Raw genomic sequence first — 20,167 nt, forward strand, 5'->3', positions numbered from 1 at the left:
GTAGTTGGAAAGCTGGCTGACTTGCCCAGTTGCGGTCTGCTGCCCATGTATAGTCCTTCCATTGAGGCAGAGGTCAAATGTCCCGAAACCCCCAACGCCCCTCCCGTGCCGCCAGACCCCACAACTGTCCTGACAAAAGGCAAATGACTCCGCTCCCACAAATGGCAGCGGCGTGTTGCGTTAGTCCGGGCGGACAGGAGCTGCGACATGCACCACGCCAGTGAATTGCCGGACGTATACGCAGCCAGTTCTGGGAGACAGCAGAGGCTAAAAGCTGCATGTTGTAGACGAGAGGTGGTAAGCGGATATGAGTGGCATTTGGTGGATGAAGCCCCTCTTTCTTGTTGTAAAAGCGCAGCAGCTGACTCTGGGGAGGGCCTGGGGGCTGACGTTGCTAGTGGGGAGGTCCCCCACTGTACCTTTGCCCCAGTGCTCCCGTGCTGGTTAAGCCGGTCCTGTGTATGGTTCTGGCCATGCACAGCAGCAATTTTTATAAAATACGTAAGCGTTGAATGTTTTCAGCCACACATTCAGAAGAGCACAGCTGCTGAATGGAAAAGAGCGGAAAGACAGCAAGGGACCAGGAGGATTAGAAAAGGCTGGAGGAAGCCCCTGGTAACTTAAACTAGCCACCTTTATTTCAGTTTAGGTTTCCTTTAACTTGAACCAGTGAGAAATAAGAATTATGGAGCAGAGCTGATCAATAAGATGGAGGTAACTGCGGCTTGCATGCCAATTTCATACAGACTGTATTTGGCTTAAAATTGGACCAATCAAAGGCACTTCTGGTGGATTTTGAATGGGCCAATTCCAAACCGCATATAATCACTGTTCAACATTGACCGCCTCTAAAAAGGAGCTGCTACTGCTGACTTGTTTTTCAAGGTGCAAGCTGTGTGGCCTTCATCCTCCAGCAAGCCACACACACACACACCACAATCTTCAATCAAATCTTCTGGGACACTATAGCACAACAGGCAGCATCGATTTTAATTTCAGTAGATTTTCAGAAAGAAAAAAAAAAGCAATTGAAATTACAATCGGACCAGATGGAAAATCTTGATCAATGGCTCCGAACCCTCAAGCAAGCGGCAAGTACAGTTATCCAGGACAGGCAATCCCTGCCTGTCATGAAGAACAGGTTTTACTGTCTGCATTGTTTACCTCATGCATGGGATAGGGGCGTTAACATGTAAATGATCTTGGAAACTGACCAGCCAAGCATCCGCAAAGCACCTGATCACTTGTTTGATTGGCCAATCAAATTGGAATGCAACAGGTGTACCATTTTTTAGGATACCCTAAGTGGACGTTTTAGGCTGGATTCACACTTTATTGGATGAAAAACTGATCCGCTTTCCATTTAAATGGATTAGTTTTGCACAATGGCATTAGTGTTTCATCTGTTCCGTTTCCGCATCACCACTTGCTTGCTACCTGTCGCCATTGCATTCCTCCACCGCCGCTGCAGCTTGTCACGTCCTCTGCATGCTAGAAATGCTGGTATTCCAATGTCAGAGTCCCAGCAGAAGCCTCAGGCTCCCATTGGTTAGCAAAAGACCAATAGAAATCCTCCATGAGCACCAGGAAGAATTTCATTGGTCCACTACTCAGTGAATCATTGAGATTCCTCCCTGTGGAGGGGCAATTACCATTGGTCTATTGCAAAACAATGGGAACCTGATGCTCCAGCTTATACCAGCGTTTCGATGACAGCAGCAGCAGCGGCTGAGGACCTGGATGGATGGCGGCAGGTATTTTGTGAAACGTGGATGGAAGCCTAGACAGCATCAATCTAGCATTAATTCTGTCAGCCTCCACCACCATCATCTACTTTGTCCGGCCAATCTGGAGAAATCGTGCAGGACCCAAACGTGCATTTAGAACGCATCCTTTTCGAATGGAGTAGGGCGAACGGATCCTATTGCTTTGCATTATATCAGTTCTGTTCCGATTAACAGTCAATCAATATTCTGCCGACACAACATCGGTTTACAATCAAGGAGTAATTGATCACTAGAGGGATTGGGCTGTTCATGACTCGTAAATGGGTAACTTTAACTTGTAAAATAGTTCCTGGTATTTTTTTAATCTACATTGAAAAATACAACTTGCCTCATCTGCAATAAGCTGTGAGTGCCGCAAGTGTAAGGTAAGGGACCATGACCTTGAAATCAAACTGGACACTCCTACGGCCACATCTGTATTGTCCTGAATCTTTCCATCACATTATCTCCCTCCATCTTTATAAGAAAGTGTGCAAAGAAAGCTCATTGACCGTACTGTAACAGTGCCCCCTACTGGCTAGAGTGTGTATTGTGCCTACTTCCTCAGAAGGACATTGGGCTGCTTGCAATCTGGAGGCAGACAGCCAGGCCAGAGGTGGAAACTCACAGGCTAATCCTTCCGGCTGCTGGAATTTCCCACCTGTTCCCTCAGCAACAGCTGAAGGCGCTAGAAGAACAAGCAACACTACAAACGTGTCCCAGTGAGCAATCTACAGCCGAGATCTCAGAGATGCATCTACAATAATCTAATATCCTTTGTAGCTTATAGTGTTTGGATAACTGTTCGTAGTTCTTTCTCCCACTCGGCCTCTGCCTGGTTCTGATTCTTGATGGTCCTCTCCTCTGACTGATTGTTTTAGTCCGAGTCAGTCTCCAGGTCAGAAGACTCCTGCTGCTGGAGCATCCTCTGAGCAGCTTCATCGAGAGGTTCCAACCGCCCATCAGACGTCACTCCCATTGGCTGAATTATCTGTTCCCTGTTGAACCAATAAAAAAAAAAAGCTCAGATTAATATATACAGTTAGTATCAACATCAGAAACTTTGGATGGGGCCCCCTCCCCCCCACCTCACTTTCTGCACATGTAAACTGAGAACCAATGTTATTCAATTAGCTAGTGCACACTTGACTGCGTTTTCCCCGTGCAGATAAAAACGGATAGCAATGAAGCACTGCAGGCATTTTCTCCATCAATTACATTAGCTCCTGTGATAAAACATGCATCATTTCACACATATAGACACACATATAGACACACATGGTGTGCAGAAAACCGAGAGACGTGTGTTCTCCGGACCTCAGCTTATTACAATCTGTCCATCTGCAGACTCCTCCAGCATCACTACAGTACAGAGCACTTGGGAAAGGGGTGGAGAGGTTGGGGGCTAGGCACAAAAGCCTGCTGCACACTGAATAGGGACTGTGTACACATCTTTGTATGATTCCTTATCAGTGGCTGAGCAGATGCAGTCATTAGAACAATTGTGCAGAGAGCAGAAAGTTTTTACTCTCTATGCCCTTAGTTGTCAGTCTCTCAGGACAGGGAAAAGAAACTTCTCCCCCTACGGGGCCCCCTGTGGCTTCTGATCCCCCTTGCGGCTGCATTCCTTGCAGGGTCTATTGTTATGGCCCAGAGCGCCTGCAAGAAGTCTTGAAGGATGAGAACATTTATAGGCTAACTTTACAGAAAACGAGTAAGCTTTCGGTGAATAAGCCTTCTTCAGAATTCCTGTATTCTGACAAGATGTTAGAACATGCAGCTTATGTAAACTGAAGAACTAAAGGAGGTACATTTAAATGTGCAAAAAAGGTCTCTGTATCTCCTTTTTATATGTATAAGTTGAGTGTTCTAACATCTTGATAAAGAAGGCCAGGTTCACACTACACCACAAACACAGTGTATGTGTAAATGGTGCACTGGCCATTGTGTTTGCATTGCCACCCGACCACTGGTACTTCCGCTGCCATTCCTGTAGTCCACGCCGTCCCTGCTCTGCTTGCTGGGAGACAAGAAGCATGGGGTCTCTCCTGTTGTGAATCCTATCTAGCAACAGGAAGGATTCTCATTTTTCCACATGAACCAATGAGAATTTTTTCTGTCACAGGCACATTCTTATTAGTTCTTTTGCAAACCAACAGGAAGCCCTTTGCTTCCTGGTCTTCAGGGGGAGTGGGGACAGTGGCATCGGATTTCCACGGGACAGGTATGCATTTTCCGTGCGGCAGAAAGCCTAGTGCAGAGGTGTTTAAACTTTTTAGACCAAGGGCCATATCAGCATTCTTGAGACTACTAGGGGGTAAACCTAGCAAAATTACATTTTGCAGACTGCCACTCTCACCAAATGTTCAGATCTGTGTGGAAAACTGCTGCTGGCACAGAATCAGAATCAGCTTTATTCGCCAAGTATGCCAAAGACATACCCGGAATTGTTTTTGGAGCACATGGCACGGCATTTGTACATACATACATACATAGACTTGCATACATATGGCGTAGTGAGGGCTACATAAACAAGAACACTGTGAGGGGCATACAGTCAAGCGGGGGTTATATGCAGAAGGAACAGAAACACAAGTTGTCATGTGAGGTTCGAGATCAGTTGGAGTACCGCCTGGGGGAAGAAGGTACTCTGGCGTCTGGAGGTTCTGGTGGGGACAGCCCTGTAGCGGCGGCCCAGTGGAAGGAGCTTGAAGAACAGACAGCCCGGGTGGGAGGGGTCGGACGAGATCTTGATGGCCCTCGTCCTCATTCTGGCCGTGTGGAGGAGATCGAGGGGTGGCAGTGGCAGCCAGATGATCTTTTCTGCAGAGCTGATTACCCGGTGGAGTTTGTATTTGTCGCTAGCAGATGCCCCTGCGTACCAGACGATGATAGATGAGCAAAGGATGGACTCCACGGTGGCAGTGTAGAAGCTCCTAAGCAGCTCGCGTGGAATGCCAAATTTTTTCAGTTGGCGCAAGAAGAATAACCTCTGCGGAGCCTTTTTCTGGGTAATGGAGGTGTTCTCCCCCCCATTTTAGGTCCTTGGTGATGGTTGTGCCGAGGAACCGAACGCAGGGGACCCTGGAGACTTCGGTATCCCTTATGAGAATAGGGTGGAGAGGGGGTGGGCGTCTCCTGAAGTCCACAACCAGTTCCACTGTCTTTGCTGCGTTGAGGACTAGGTTGTTGTCTGTGCACCAGTTGCAGATCCTATCTATCTCGCTGCGGTAGGCATCTTCATTGTTACCACTGATGAGTCCAATGATTGTGGTGTCATCCACAAACTTGATGACCTTGACAGAGTCAACAGTTGAGGTGCAGTTGTTGGTGTACAAGGAGAACAGTAGCGGGGACAGGACACATCCTTGCGGAGCGCCTATGTTAGTAGTTCTCACCTTGGAGTAGCAATTACCTAGCTTGACCCTCTGCGTTCTGTTGAGAAGGAAGTCCCCGATCCACCTGCAGAGGGTTGGCCAGCAGGATGTCAGGGCGGATGGTGTTGAAGGCGGAACTGAAGTCCAAGAACAGTAGTCTGGCGTAGGAGTTGGGCCTGTCGAGGTGCTCCGTAATGTACGCCAGGCTGATGTTGGTGGCGTCCTCCAACGACCGGTTTGCCCTGTAGGCGAATTGATGCGAGTCAAGGAGGGTGTTAGTAGAGTGCTTCAAGGAGGCAAGGACCAACCGTTCAAAGATCTTCATGATGGTGGGGGTTAGGGCCACTGGTCTGTAGTTGTTGAGGTCAGATTTACCCGTATTTTTGGGGACTGGGATAATCGTGGACCTCTTGAAGCAGGAGGGGACCTTGCCCTCCATAAGAGATCTGTTGTATATGGAGGTGAGTACAGGGGCCAGCTGGTCTGCACATGTCCTTGGGCACATCGACGTCACGCCATCCAGGCCTGGTGCTTTCCTAGGGTCGAGCTTGCGTAGGTGTCGTAGTACTTCCTCCTCACAGACTGCAATCAGTGCGTCACCGCCATCTCCCAGGACAGGTAGGGGGGGGGGGGTGCGCCCCATTGTCCGTGGCCGTTGTGTCGGGCTGCTTGGGTAGCTTTTCGAACCTGCACAATGGCAGCTGCTAAGCAGTGGCTGTTACTGCTGCTGGCATAGTGGTGGCTGCTAAACAGCGGCTACTGCCACTGCTGGCATAGTGGTGGGTGTTAATCAGTGGCTGTTACTACTGTTGGCAAAGCATCAGCTGCTATTCAGTGGTTCTTACTACTGCTGGCGCAGTGGTGACTGCTTAGGTGTGGCTCTTACTACTGCTGTCACAGTGGTGGTTGCTAATCAGTGGCTGTTACTGCTACTGGCACATTGGTGGCTGCTAATCAGTGGTGTTTTGTGCAACGGGAAAAGTGTCAGCTGCCACTTTTTCAGTAGAGAGTTAGTAGAGAGATTATCCCTTACTGACTGTTCCTGGGAATTTGCTTTTGTTGTACAAACATAAAAACAGGTAGTCCCAGGAATACCGTATATGTGGGGGGAAACAAACACAAATTAGTTGTGGATAACAAGGTCTTCCTCATTTAGCAAAAACATTAAAGCAGTTGCTATCTCTCCCTGTCACCATCGCAGAGATTTCCTCACTTCCTGTCTGTAGAGGAAGGGATGCAAGTTCTCACAGATGTGGACACAGGACAGAAACAAACATTTTTTAAAAAGGAGGTTCTAACTCCTTCCCCCTCTATTAAAAACAAATATTTTTTTCCTTCGAAATCAGACTTCAAAAAATTAAAAACAAAAGCAACCCTTTCATTGAAATGATTTTATTTTAGAGAACATACTGTAGCTGGTAAGCCCAAAGTTATGTACAATTGTTAGAATTTTAACCTCCAAAAATACCTTTCAGGGAAAAAAAAGTGGAAATCTGAATTACCCAAAAAACAAAAACAAAAAAAAAAAATTCTACAGTTTTGACTTTTGATATCCCTGCAGTGGGGCATCTATTGCTCATCCTCCTCTCTCCATAGAACAGAACAGGCTGCTAAGCACCATTTCTGTACAAAGATGGCTCCCAGAATGGAGCGCTGCAAAAACAGCGCAGGAGATTTGGGCACAGCTTTAGCGGCGCTCAGTGAGTAATTTGGGTGCCGTCAAAAGACCGAGCACAAATTACTATAAAAACACTGTAATTCGGCCGCCTGCAATAGCTGGAAGCCGAATTACATCATTCTCCACTATCCTTGGTGGCCTGGAGGGGGAATAGTAACGCCACAGGGAATTTTGCAGGAGCAGGGTACCCTGCGCCCAAATCTCCCAGCAGCTTAATGATATCTATGTCCCAGAATGCTCTTTCCAGGTGACAGTTATTAATAGCGTTTTAGAAAGTTTGGGCCAATAAGTTCTGCACCTGAAGAAGAAATCACTGACCTGGATAACTTGTCAAACATGCTGACCAGCTTCATAGCCTCGTATTCCTTCTGTTCATCTGTCATTCCATCCATAGGATTGGGCTGTTTCTCCTCTACACGTCCTGTGACCGGGTTTATGCTGCACAGAGACAATAATACACAAATTTGTTACATCCACTGTTGGTATTACTTGTAATTTATTTACCTGTGTGGAGGTAACCATTCTTGTTCCCAATACACACAGGGCCATATTTTCTAAACCTCGGTAATTTTGCTGTGCGCAGGGAGCACAGTGTGCAAACAATGTAATACGCATTGCATCAGTGGCGTACCTACCATAAGGCTGCATGTGCTCACAGCACCGGGTGTAGCCATGGTAAGGTGTGCCACTGTGGTGCTCAGTCACTGTATTCTTCCACCTGGGACCTTTTTTCATAGTTTGGGCAACATTCAGGAAAATAGCAGGAGGCAGTGCAGGGGGCTGTATTACTTCCTGCACTAGATGAAGAAACCCTCCCCCTACCTGTTCTGTGGGCAATGTGTCTCCTCTCTCTCTACACACAGCCGGCAGTGAGTGAATGTGCAGAGCAGCAGGGTGAGTAGAGAGAATGATTGCTGTGCTGCAGCTGGGACATTCGCAGGGAGAGGTGGCAGGATGTGTTTAGTGCTTCAGAAGTTGCTTGTCATTAGTAGCCATGTACAATGGCTGCTGTAATACCAGAGTGCCCTAGACTATTGATTATTTATCCTGATCAGAGTAATCAATAATGCAGGGCAGCCTGCTAATGCAGAAGATAGTGATACAGGTGCTGACAGACGACTTCTGTAGCGAGCAGAAAAAGCAAGCTCCAAGCAATTTAGATTAGCTTGATTGCAGGTAATCTTATCTCCTTTCCCAGCTCCCCCTCCCACCCTACTGCATTCCCCATGACCCTTTCCTCTTTTCAGATTTTAGTGGCTATGTTCCAGCCAAATAGCACTGGTGATGACTGCAGTCCTGGTGAGAGGTCTTCCTGCCATTTCTCCTCTCCTACCAGGCTCTATGTCTTGTGCCTCTACCTTTTTATCCCCCCCCCTCCTCCTATGCATCCCCCCCTCCCCTTTTTTTGACGGTCCTTAGAGGAGCTCACAATCTAATCATATCATAGTTTAATATCCTACCAGGGGGTAACTTTTCAGCACATTTTTTTGTGCTGAAAATTAGGCTTATACGCGAATGTAAACAGTATGTAACTCTGGTTCAATACACACAATGTACTGTATTAATTTGAACACAGTGTTGTTTTAACTTACCAGCAATGCCAGGTATCCTCCCTAATAATATAATCAATACACCAATATGGATTTTTTTGACTTTCTAGGAGAGGGTTTTTGGTTTTAATTGATGTTATGCGCGTTTATGATTTGTTGCTTATGGAGAAATAAACTATTGATACTTTTCAATTTATTTATGAAGTCCTGAATATATATATATATATATATATATATATATATATATATATATATATATATATATATATATATATATATATATATATATATATATATATATAATGTGACCCTTTATCTTCTCCTGCATTATCAATATGACTTGCCCATAGCACATCCCTAGTGGATGAGTGCGGTTTATCCATCAACTTTAAAAACCACTTACTTGGGTTTGGCTTCTCTGTACTCTTCTGTATCTGAGTCTTCATCCTCAGAGTACCGGCCTTCTCCACGGCCCCCCGCTAGCAGCCCCCTGGCAGCAAGTAGACCAGCAGCATTGCCATATCCAGTGTATTTCACAAACCTGGACACTGCAAACCAAAAATGGAAATCAGTAAATCAGCCATTATAAGAAAAAGCCAACCTTGCATTACTATGTTGAATACTGGTGCCCACGCCAAGCAGTTCCCAACTAGCATTACATCATCAAATGATGATGTTGCATTACTCACCATTCTCTTTACAAAGGACAAACAGGAATTCGGCCGCACAGTGCTTCACGTCTGTGTCTACGTGTGTCATGAGGCGGACCAGCTTATTCCGTAGTGTGTTTCCCACCTCCGGACGGTTCTTTACATCCCTCAGCGGCGGCAGAACCTGGATAAAGGAAGGTTTATTAATGTCGGGACTTTAAGAGGAACTTTAACCAAGAATTGAACTTCATCCCAGTCAGTAGCAGATACCCCCTTTCCCATGATAAATCTCTACATTTTCCCAAATACAACAGAGGGTTCTGTATGGCTGATATTGTGATGAAACCCCTCACAGTGTGATGTCATGACTAAGGTCCTGACAGTTTCCTGTCTGCGACCCTCGTTGCATTGTGGCAAAATAACAGAGTTTTCCAACTGCCAAGCAAGCAGTATCTCCCTCTGTGCATAGAACTCTCAGTAACGAACATTACATACAGATCACCTGGTAGAACTAAAGAGGTTACTACCTGTGATACATTTCAGAATGTAAATCAGGGAGAGGAAAGATTTTACAATGGGCAAAGACTGACTAAATAATCTATTAATTAATATTGTAAACAATCAGCAATTTTATTCATTATGCTATTTTCATAACAATTCCTCTTTAACCATTTCACAACTGAGGGGTTTTACCCATGAAACACCAGCGGATTTTTACCTTTCAGCGCTGCTTCCATTCTAGTATTGATGTACTATGATTGGTTATTGGGGACTGGAGAGTCCCCATAACCAATCATAGTACTGCAGAGCCGGGGTGTGCGCGCGCACGCTTGTTTACCTACATTGTTTTGAATGAAGACGGCTTCTGTTTGAAGCCATCTTCATTCTACTCGCAATCGGCGAGGCTAATTGGATTTAGGAACGCTTGTTCCTAACATCCAATTAGTCCCCTGCTGTGCGGGCTGGCTGGAGTGTGAGCGAGAGTTCCCCGCCCACTCCCAGCCAGTAAACAAACAAGTTCGCCTTTCTCCGTCCCTGGGGTTGAAGCGGTGCGCAGAGGGACGGAGAAATTTAGCACGGGGGGGGGGGGGGGGGTGAAGTGGTTAAAGTGTAATTCCAGGAAAAAATAAAGTCCAAGTACAGAAGTTTCTAAACTTGTATCAGAGAGAACTATCCTGATTAACCTTTTCGGGACCACCGGCATTAGATTCTACGCCGCACTTGTGGCTGTTCTAGCCTGATGCGGCGTAGGATCTACGCCGGCCCGCAGTTTCCGCCCCCGACGCGATCGTGCGCACCCGGAGGGGGAGATTAAGCTGTCATATGACAGCCGACATCTCCCTCGAGTGATCAGCAGCCATCGCGTATGGCTGCTGATCACGTGATCACTACGATCACCGTCGGATCGTAGTGATCCCTTTGACAGCTGCGGCGGCAGGGGTGAAAAGAAGAGGATCCACTCACCTCCCTGCCGTTCCAGCGACGATCGGCACCCCCCTCCGCTCTGGCCGGCATCTCCGCTCCATCTGACGTCAGCGTCGGGTCCCGGCTTGATGACGTCATCAAGCCGCGACCCGGAACTGATCTTCAGACAGAACGGAGATGCCGGAGGAGAAGAGGGTCCCGTGCGGCTCATCGCTGGAGCCTGGAAGGTAAGTGAAGGCTGCTGGCAGAAGGGGGGCCCAGGCCACCATGGGGGGAAACAAAAGCAGCCAGCCACACACGGGATCCGGCCGCCTGAGCCCCCCAAACGCGCGCACCCCCTTCCCGCGCAAAATGCCTGGTCCTTAAAGGGAACCTTAACTGAACGGGGGGTAAAGAGTTTTACTTACCTTGGGCTATTACCAGCCCCCTGCAGCAGTCCTGTGCCCTCGGCGCCGCTCTGGAATCCTCTGGTCCCCCGCTGTCACTTAGTTTCGTTTTTGACGACTCACCAGTCGCCGGCCGCCATGCGTATTATTGGACGCATTCACCAATGCAATTAGCGCTATTGCGGACCGCAACGCATACAAAAATACGCTTTGCCGCATTCCGCACGCGTAGATATGCGGCAACGCGTATTTTTGTACGCGTTGCGGTCCGCAATAGCGCTAACTGCATTGGTAAATGCGTCCAATAATACGCATGGCGGCCGGCGACTGGTGAGTCGTCAAAAACGAAACTAAGTGACAGCGGGGGACCAGAGGATACCAGAGCGGCGCCGAGGGCACAGGACTGCTGCAGGGGGCTGGTAATAGCCCCAGGTAAGTAAAACTCTTTACCCCCCGTTCAGTTAAGGTTCCCTTTAAGGGGGGGTAGGTGGCCGGTCCCGAAAAGGTTAAGGTGAATACATTGACTGATAGTCACTAAAAGAAAAAATGATGGCAATAAAATTTAATTAGGAGGCAAATAATTGCTCACTTAAAGCGGACCCAAACCAAACATTTTTTTAATTCAAAATATTTAGTTGCACCACTCTGACACATACAAACATAAATAAACACTCCTTCAAGCCTATGAGCATTTCAGTGCATGCTTTTCACCCTTCTCTTTGCTTAACTAGGGTTATACTGGGGGCAGCCATTAGCAATTCCTCCATTGCCGGACACCTCCACCAGTCTGCCGGATTCTGTCTCGGCAATATGAAAGGAAGGGAGGGGTTCCTCCAATAAATGTAAAATAATTTTATATTTGTCATAATGCAGCTGAAAAAAAGGCTGCTATTTATTATTATAATTTGAATAGATTTTATTTCTGAAATCTTGTATTTTTAATTTGGGTCCACTTTAACCTCCCTGCCGTTATAAAAAATTGCTGCGCACGGCAGGGAGGGTGTTTTTTGGCATTTTTTTTTTTTTTAGCATGTAGCTAGCCTAGCGCTAGCTACATGCTTCCCCCCTCCCTGCGGCGTCCCCCCGAATGCGCCGATCGCCGCCGGCGCATATACCCATCCGGAAATCCCGTTCTGAACGGTATTTCCAGGAGGGCTTCCCCCTGTGACGTCAGAGGGAGTCCCGAACCACCCCTCGACGCTGCCTGGCACTGATTGGCCAGGCAGCGCACGGGTCTCGGGGGGGGGGGGCACCCTCTGATGCGGCGGGTTGCGGCGAATCGGCGCGGAGCGGCGGCGATCGTAAGTTACACGCAGCTAGCAAAGTGCAAAGCTAGCAAATTATGCAAATCGGCCCAGCAGGGCCTGAGGAATCCTCCGCGGCAGGTTACCCCGAGCTGAGCTCGGGATAACCGGCAGGGAGGTCAAAGAGCAAACTTACAGAAAATGAATTCAAATGTTTATTTTACAATATTATTAGTTTATAAATTAATTATTTAGCTAGGATTTGTTTGGCCATTGTAAAAAAAAAAAAAAAAAAAAAAAAAAAAAAACTTTCCGCACCATGATTTACATTCTTAAATTTATCACATACGGCGACATCTTTACTGCTGGCAGGTGCATCACTGCGGAATGTTTGTTGTGTGTCTTGAAGTGAGCAGAAACAACACCTGGGCCCATATGCAATTCCTTTTTTCTCCTGAGTTTTCTCCTAGGTGATATTTTTAAATTTATCAATAAAATGCCTTTCAAGCCAACAGAAAGCAAGAAAATACTCAAAATAATTTTGATTGTACCTTTTCACCTACTTTTTTAGTTGAAAAGTCCTGGAAAGTTATTTTAAATCAAAGATGAAAAATGATCTCCTAGGCGAAAACTCAGGAGAACAAGTGAATTGCATACGGCCCTGGTCTCCAAGAGTGCTCTGGGGCAGAAGGCTGAATAACTAAAAGCCCAAGCTAAACATTATTAGGAGGGGTTATATACCAACATACAGCAATATATAGATATAAGAAGTGATGCTGAAACCAGGAAAATGAATGTAAAATTGAGTCTCTTGAACAATTTACAACATTCTACTATAGGTCGTTGTGCCTCTGAGTAATAGCATGGTCAGGACCAGATTTAAGTGAAGGCCCAGAGGCTATGGCCTAGGGCACCACAGGAGCAAGGGCACCAAAGCAGCAGTCTAAACTGGTGCAGCATTTGCAAGCTTGCAAATGCTGCATTACAGGGAGATCAGGCGAGCGCCTGACCACGGTACTCTGCTGCCAGCTGCCTGTCCAGCAGCCACCTTGCTCTCTCTGCACTTCTGCATTGTGGCCGGCGGCTATGGACTTAGACAGCATTGGAGACTGAGAGGAGGAGGAAGCTTCTGCGCTGGACACGAGCAGAGAAATGAGTGACACTGATGGCTGCTGTGGTGTGAAGGTGAGCTGGCTACCTACACTGAAAGGGGGTGCTGGAGGAGTTTTTAATTGAGTCGTCTGGCTACCTATACTGGAGGGAAAGGGGGGGGAGGAGTCATCAGGCTACCTGTACTAGAGGGAGGGGTCATCTGGCTAATTATATGGGAGGGAAGGGGGGAGGGAGTTACCTTACTACCTATACTTAAGGGGGGCTGGTGACAGTGGCCTTGGGCAGTAAAACGGTACAAATCCGGCCCTGAGCATGGGGTTAATAGTGATTAATGTCTTACTTTTGCGCGGAGGAACTTCCGTGTCTCGCGATGCACACGTGAACTTTCCGTCAGAAGATTCAAGACAGGAGTCAGCGTCTCTCGTAACTTGTGACCCTAGACCAGAAAAAAAAAAAAAACACACACACACAAAAAAAAAATATAAATAAATAATAATAATAATGTTGTCAGATATAATTTGTAACAGGCTCAAATTTCAGATTAGGCACAATGTTTTTATATTGATTGGTAAAACGTTATTTGAAAATACATGATGCATAAAATAATGTGAAGACATTGGAGTTTCTGTAAAATAAAAGTAAAATTTCAAATTGTACTAATTCATAAAATGTAATTCCAAAACACTCCTCTAGTTACATGGGCATGAAGGGAAGAGGGATTGCGCTATCAGCTGAAACCACGCCTTCCTGTTGACAGACAGCCTATCAAGAGCTTCAGCCTAACTGGGGATAAGGATGTCAGCAGGAAGCTGGAGGTTGCTAAAGAAAACGCCCCAAATTATTTGCCCATTTTAACCAAACATATAAATAACTAGGCTGTGCGCCTTTGTTTCTTTTTTTGCCTGAAAGAGTTAAAGTTTAGGTCAGCAAGTGACAGTTTCTCTCAAGTTAAAACCTAGTTGGACTATCGCGTAAACCTCCCCGATCAGGAATTACAGCCATAAATCTCTTGCCTGGAAGAGAACTTCTGACAGCAGGGGATAGAATAAAAAAAAAATGTCAGGACTTCATATATTTTAAAAACATCAAATATACTTTTTATATTTTAAAATCTTTAAAAACTGTGGGATATCCAAAATGGTCATTTTTAGGAGAAGGAGGATAGATACAATTGTTTAATTAGTCAGTTTATTTTCACCTAGGGTTCACTTTAAAGAGAATCTGTATTGTTAAAATCGCACAAAAGTAAACATACCAGTGCGTTAGGGGACATCTCCTATTACCCTCTGTCACAATTTCGCAGCTCCCCGTCGCATTAAAAGTGGTTAAAAACAGTTTGAAAAAGTTTGTTTATAAACAAACAAAATGGCCACCAAAACAGGAAGTAGGTTGATGTACAGTATGTCCACACATAGAAAATACATCCATACACAAGCAGGCTGTATACAGCCTTCCTTTTGAATCTCAAGAGATCATTTGTGTGTTTCTTTCCCCCTGCAGCTATCTTCCACTGAAGTGTCAGGCTGTTTCTTCCTGCAGAGTGCAGACAGCTCTGCCTGTATGTAATTCCTCAGTATGTGAAAGCCCAGCCAGCTCAGAGGACGATTTATCCAGCTTGTAAAAGTTAATAGAGCAGAGAGAAGCTGCACTAATCTAAATAACACACAGAGGGGGCTGGAGGGGGGAGATGCATCACAGAACCACAACACTGAAGAACTTGGCAGCCTTCCAGACACAGGCTGACAAGTCTGACAAGAGAGAGATAAGTTGATTTATTACAGAGACGGTGATAGTAGAACGTGCTGCAGTAAGCCAGAACACATTAGAATAGATTTTGGAACTTGTAGGATGGAAGAAAACCGGATGAAATTTTTGTTACGGAGTCTCTTTAACAACCTTGTCAGAATAAACTGCTCTGTCCAGTTTCATTGTGTGAAGATGCTTCCATGCAGGCCCAAGGGTTCGAGATTTTGTAGCATGGGGCCCCAACAAAGTTTTCACAGGGAGGGGGAGCCATGTAACCTAGTAACACCCCTGCTAGAAGGAATCCAGCGTGATCTACAGCTACGTTTATATGTCTATCAGGCATATTGCCACACTTACCCTATCCAACCTCCTGTCCAAGAACTGTAACAGGACTTCCACTGTATCCATGTTCATGCCCATGTACTCCACAGAGCCAAGCTCCACTTTAGGGGTCAGCAGAACATCGAGACACATAAGAGGAAGGTTCACCAGCAGGTTTACGGTGTGCCTGTGCAGGGTTAAAAAAAGAAAAAAAATCACTTAACTTAAAGGACAACTATCAATCATCAGAAGTGGCCTTTCTAAGCACGTGTAAAATTTCCCATCTCTTCTCTGATTCTTTTATATTAAAACCAAGTGACCTTAAAACGGGCTAGGTCTGTCACCATTCCGTGCGGGCACACCCGCCGCAGCAGCCTGCCCAGCAGCAACATTCCCAGCTCTGCGCACTGCGTCCCTGTTACCCTAGCAACAACAGGGACGCGCGCAGAGCTCTAACCAATCTGCACCTGCGCACTGCCACTTTGGGACACACACACACGACGCAGAGACACAGGCATTTTATTATAGAGGATTAGCCCTAAAATCATCTCCCTTTTACTCACTGTCAGTACCAAGAGTGTTGGAGTAATCCATGACATGAACAGAGGCGTGACTGTAACAGCCCCTTCACACATGGTTTAACCCAGTAAATTTAAATTATTGTCTCCTGCATTGCAGACATGGCATCACCATCTCATTGAAGCTATTGGTCTCTTAAAAGGACACCTTCAGTAATACAAAGTCACTGCAGCAAACTGTTGCATACAAAATACTTGTATAGCATACAGTGCCTCTGGTGGAAATCAAAGTGGACCTGAACTCTTGTACAAGACAGAAGAAAACAGAGAAATGCACCCTGTACGTATTTACAGAGTTAAGCCTGTCTAGATCCCCCTCATCTGTGATTTGATCTCTCAGCTATGTCAGCTGGCTGCCTCAGCAGAGCAGCTAATTTATAAACACAGGATGTTAACCCTATGTCTGCTTCCATGAAAGCAAGACAGACACATTGCAGAATTTGTAACAGCTGTAGAAAGAAATAATTTGGTTATTATGCTGTTGCTTATCTTTTATAGCAGAGAGGAGCTATAGGTCCGCTTTGAGGAGCAGAGCACAACACTGTAGGACCACAGCAGTTTCTGTACTGTGATGTTTGGCCACATCAGCTCTTTAAAATCTGAACACATGACCTTTCTAGGACTAGACTGAATAAGTGCCTTAGCTGTGGTTATTGATCACACAGCCTATGCAGTTTGTGTGTGTCAGGTTTTATAGGAATGCAGTGCCTTCTCTATTGCTGTCCCAACCATAGGATCTTATGTAAGTGAGATGTCATCATAGTGAGCTGAGAAAGTATGCTTACAGCCCAGAGGAGAGATGCATGCCACCATATCACCAGGCAGCAAATACCACTGAACACACCAGCCCTATGAATACAAATACTGGGCATATACGTGGTCGACTCTACACAGATGGTGAATGAGATGCGAAGAATTCCAGCTTCTATGCAAACTGTATGCAGCTTGGAATCAGGCCAATCAAAATTGACAGGAAGTGAAGTTGATTGGGCCGAAAAACCAAGCTGCATACAACTGGAGTGTAAGCCAGAATTATTTGCTTCTCCCTGGCCATCTGTATTCGTGAACTACCCTCTTTCCCTTAAAATAAGACTTACCCTGAACATAAGCACTAGCTGGAATTTTCAGCATGCTTGAAATATAAGCCCTACCCTGAAAATAAGAAGTTAAAGAGGAGGAAGAGGCAGCCAGTAAGTGGGGACACAGTGGTGCAGTGCCAATCGGGCACCACAGCAAGGTTATCAGCTGTGTGCAGGGAAGACAGGGCAGGTGCCTGATTAGTACAGTAGCATACTTTTAAATCCGGGAACATCACAGTACAAAGGAACAGGAAATGTTCTACTAAGAGACACTTCCTAATAGAAATATAAGACATCCCCTGAAAATAAGCCCTAACGCATCTTTTAGAGCAAAAATTAAGACACTGCCTTATTTTCAGGGAAAGACGGTAGCTCTAGATACTCAGCAAGCTGACTCTGGGCTCTTACCCATGGAATTCCTCTGTTCTGTCTTCCCCATCGCTTTGCCTTAGTAAGCAATGCCTAAGTATTGCCGCTAGATGGCGGTAGAGGGCTGCATCCTCCTGTAGGCAACAAAACAGAACATACAAAACAGGTTGTTAGCAATTCTATTGTGTGACTTCACAGGTCTTAAATTACTTGCCGAGGGCGCCAACACCTGCTTAACCTTCCTGGCGGTAAGCCCGAGCTGAGCTCGGGCTATGCCGCGCAGAAGGATTTCTCAGGCTCTGCTGGGCCGATTTGCAGAATTTTTTTTTTGGAACACGCAGCTAGCACTTCGCTAGCTGCGCCTACTGCCCGATCGCCGCCGATTCGCCGCGCCGCCCACCAAGACCCCATGCGCTGCCTAGCCAATCAGTGCCAGGCAGCGCTGAGGGGTGAATCGGGACTCCCTTTGACGTCACGATGTCGATGACATCGGTGACGTCATCCCGCCCGTCGGGGGAAGCCCTAATGGAAATCCCGTTCAGAACGGGATTTCCGGATGGGGATGCTGCTGCACATTGGCTGTCATGTAGCTAGCGCTAGGCTAGCTACATGATAAAAAAAAAAAAAAGAAAAAAAAATTGTGTTGCGCTGCCCCCTGGCGGTTTTCATTGACCGCCATGAGGGTTAAAGTGCACCAGTAATCAAACAAAATACAAAAACCCTTTGTCTTTATTTAAAAAAAAAACCTGTGTTAAGGTGACCATGCATCTAGCGGGCAGATTGATGAAGAGACAGATCAAATCTGATACGAGAGCGATCTGATGGCTGCCCACAAACCACAGGTGGATTCCCGATCAATTTCAGCATGACATCTCTCAGGAATTGGCCTTGTGATGCTGCCTCTGCCGATGTCCCCCAGAACGTTAATGCGTCTCCCCAACCCCCCTCCGTGCTCGTGTATTAAAATCGCTCACCTGTGTCCGCCAGGAATGCAAACCTGCTCCTTCCCCATTCGCAAACTACGTGGCTACCGTGACTACACACACGCACCGCATGCTGTACACGGCAGCCATGTGGACGCAAATGGAGGAATCGGTTGAGTCGTCAATTGGGCACGCTTATTGCGGCACAGATTTTCATCAGACTCCAAATTTTCGGATCAGATGGTCGATGTACAAAATCTGCTAGATGTATTGCAACCTTAACTGCTTATAGTTAAAAATAAATTACAGGTGAATTGCCACAAGAAGGCCCAAAGAAATATTCAGAATTGGTACAAATGTTACAATGTGCATTGTAACAATGTACAACAGGATAAAAAGGCGCCCAAAGAATGCTAAAATGAATTAAAAACAATAAAATTAATAAAGTTTGAGGTAGCTTACCTCAATGGAGACAAATTAATATAAAATGAACTTTAATAGCACTGGCAACACGTTTCGTGGGTCCCTGCCCACTTCCTCAGGCCAAAATCAAGTGCCTCACTGTGCTAAGAGCCGAGGATACCCATGGATCCCGTTTATGGGCCCCTAGGGCCTTTTCTTCAAAAAGTGTAACCATCTCCGGGAGTCGGGTTTGTTGATCTCCACCTGCCTACAGTGGTTGGTTGCCCGCTTGCAACCTCCATGGCCGGATTTCTGGCAAGGCCACAAAGGCCATGGCCTAGGGCACCAGGAAAGAGAGGCGGGCTGTGGGCAGTAGTAGCAGTTGGCCTGCCGAACATTCGTCCTGCTACATAGTTTTTCACTTAGCGGTGGGCAGCAACCAACAACCGGATCTGGCACTTACTCAACAAATGTGCCGCCTGCCAAGGAATTTACAATCGAATCCCTGCCATCATGTCCCCAACTGTCCTCGGAGGAGCCTACAATCTAATCCTTGTCGTGAGGGAAGCTTAGGATGCTGTTGGTCTGGGGGCAGCTGGTGATAGTGGGGCTTCGGCTGCAAAAAGTACAAATCCGGCCTTGGCAACCTCCCTTTTGTGAGTACCCTCTGTTCATATTTTTTTGTTTCTTCTATCATTTGTGGCGTACTGCACCATTTGGGCTACCGGTGTCTGTGTTTTTTCGTTCCAGGGTGACTGTTCACCCTCTACTTTGTCTATTGTAACAATGTCCAAAAGTCAATTTTCTGGCGTATAACAAACTAAATAACTGCCCATCTTAGAAAGGGTCTTGACATGATAAAACAGTTAACCCTATGCACACTCACATGCAAATGTTCAAACAAATGCATTCACAGGAATCACTCATCCAGGCACCACTGCTATCCCTGCAGCTAAGTTAAAAGCCGGGGTCTTCGTTACAAAACAATACATTCTCTTGCGTAGTCACCTACACTGCTCAGAAGTACCCAGGTATTAGTAGGCGTCCAAACTCTGGCCCTGTAACATGCATAGTGCAGACATGCAAACATTCATTGCATCAAACTTAGCTAAAAGATTAGGAGCACGTATACCAACGTCCTCCCCTGGGACAGATAGTGCATCAAACTAAACTCACAAGAGAGCTAACGAAATATATTAATTTCCACTATGCACACACCAGCATACGCTGTGTGCGTCCTGGCAATGGTCACAGACAGGGGAAAGAGGGAGTGCACTACATTAAACTCTGGCCACAAGGGTCAGTTTCAAGAAAAAAAATACATACATCCAGACACAACACCTCAAGTTAGGACTTCTGTGCAGTGTAGGTGACTATGCAAGAGAATCTGCATTATTTTGTAACTAAGACCCCGGCTTTTAACATAGCTGCAGGGATAGCAGTCGTGCCTGGATGAGTGTTTCCTGTGAATGCATTTGTCTGAACATTTGCATGTGAGGGTGCAAAGGGTCAAGTGTTTTTTTTTTGTTGTTGCTATTTTCTGGCCACACCCACTAACAC

The 20,167-nt window shown here is 46.2% G+C and overlaps 1 protein-coding gene across 2 annotated transcripts in view; it reads right to left on the reverse strand.

Moving 5' to 3' along the window:
- Nucleotides 1-971: 971 nt before the first annotated feature.
- Nucleotides 972-20,167, reverse strand: part of RIC8A (RIC8 guanine nucleotide exchange factor A) — a 69,769-nt gene continuing 50,573 nt past the window's right edge. For both annotated transcript variants that reach the window (XM_068241380.1, XM_068241381.1), the window contains 7 exons: nucleotides 17,322-17,416; nucleotides 15,293-15,443; nucleotides 13,530-13,625; nucleotides 9,061-9,205; nucleotides 8,775-8,919; nucleotides 7,140-7,259; nucleotides 972-2,764 (listed from right to left, as the gene is read on the reverse strand). In XM_068241380.1, coding sequence (XP_068097481.1) covers nucleotides 2,644-2,764; nucleotides 7,140-7,259; nucleotides 8,775-8,919; nucleotides 9,061-9,205; nucleotides 13,530-13,625; nucleotides 15,293-15,443; nucleotides 17,322-17,416 — 873 coding nt within the window. In that variant the 3' untranslated portion in view covers nucleotides 972-2,643. The remainder of the gene's footprint in view (nucleotides 2,765-7,139; nucleotides 7,260-8,774; nucleotides 8,920-9,060; nucleotides 9,206-13,529; nucleotides 13,626-15,292; nucleotides 15,444-17,321; nucleotides 17,417-20,167) is intronic.

The sequence above is a fragment of the Hyperolius riggenbachi genome, chromosome 6 (assembly GCF_040937935.1).
Source record: "Hyperolius riggenbachi isolate aHypRig1 chromosome 6, aHypRig1.pri, whole genome shotgun sequence".
NCBI lineage: Eukaryota > Metazoa > Chordata > Amphibia > Anura > Hyperoliidae > Hyperolius > Hyperolius riggenbachi.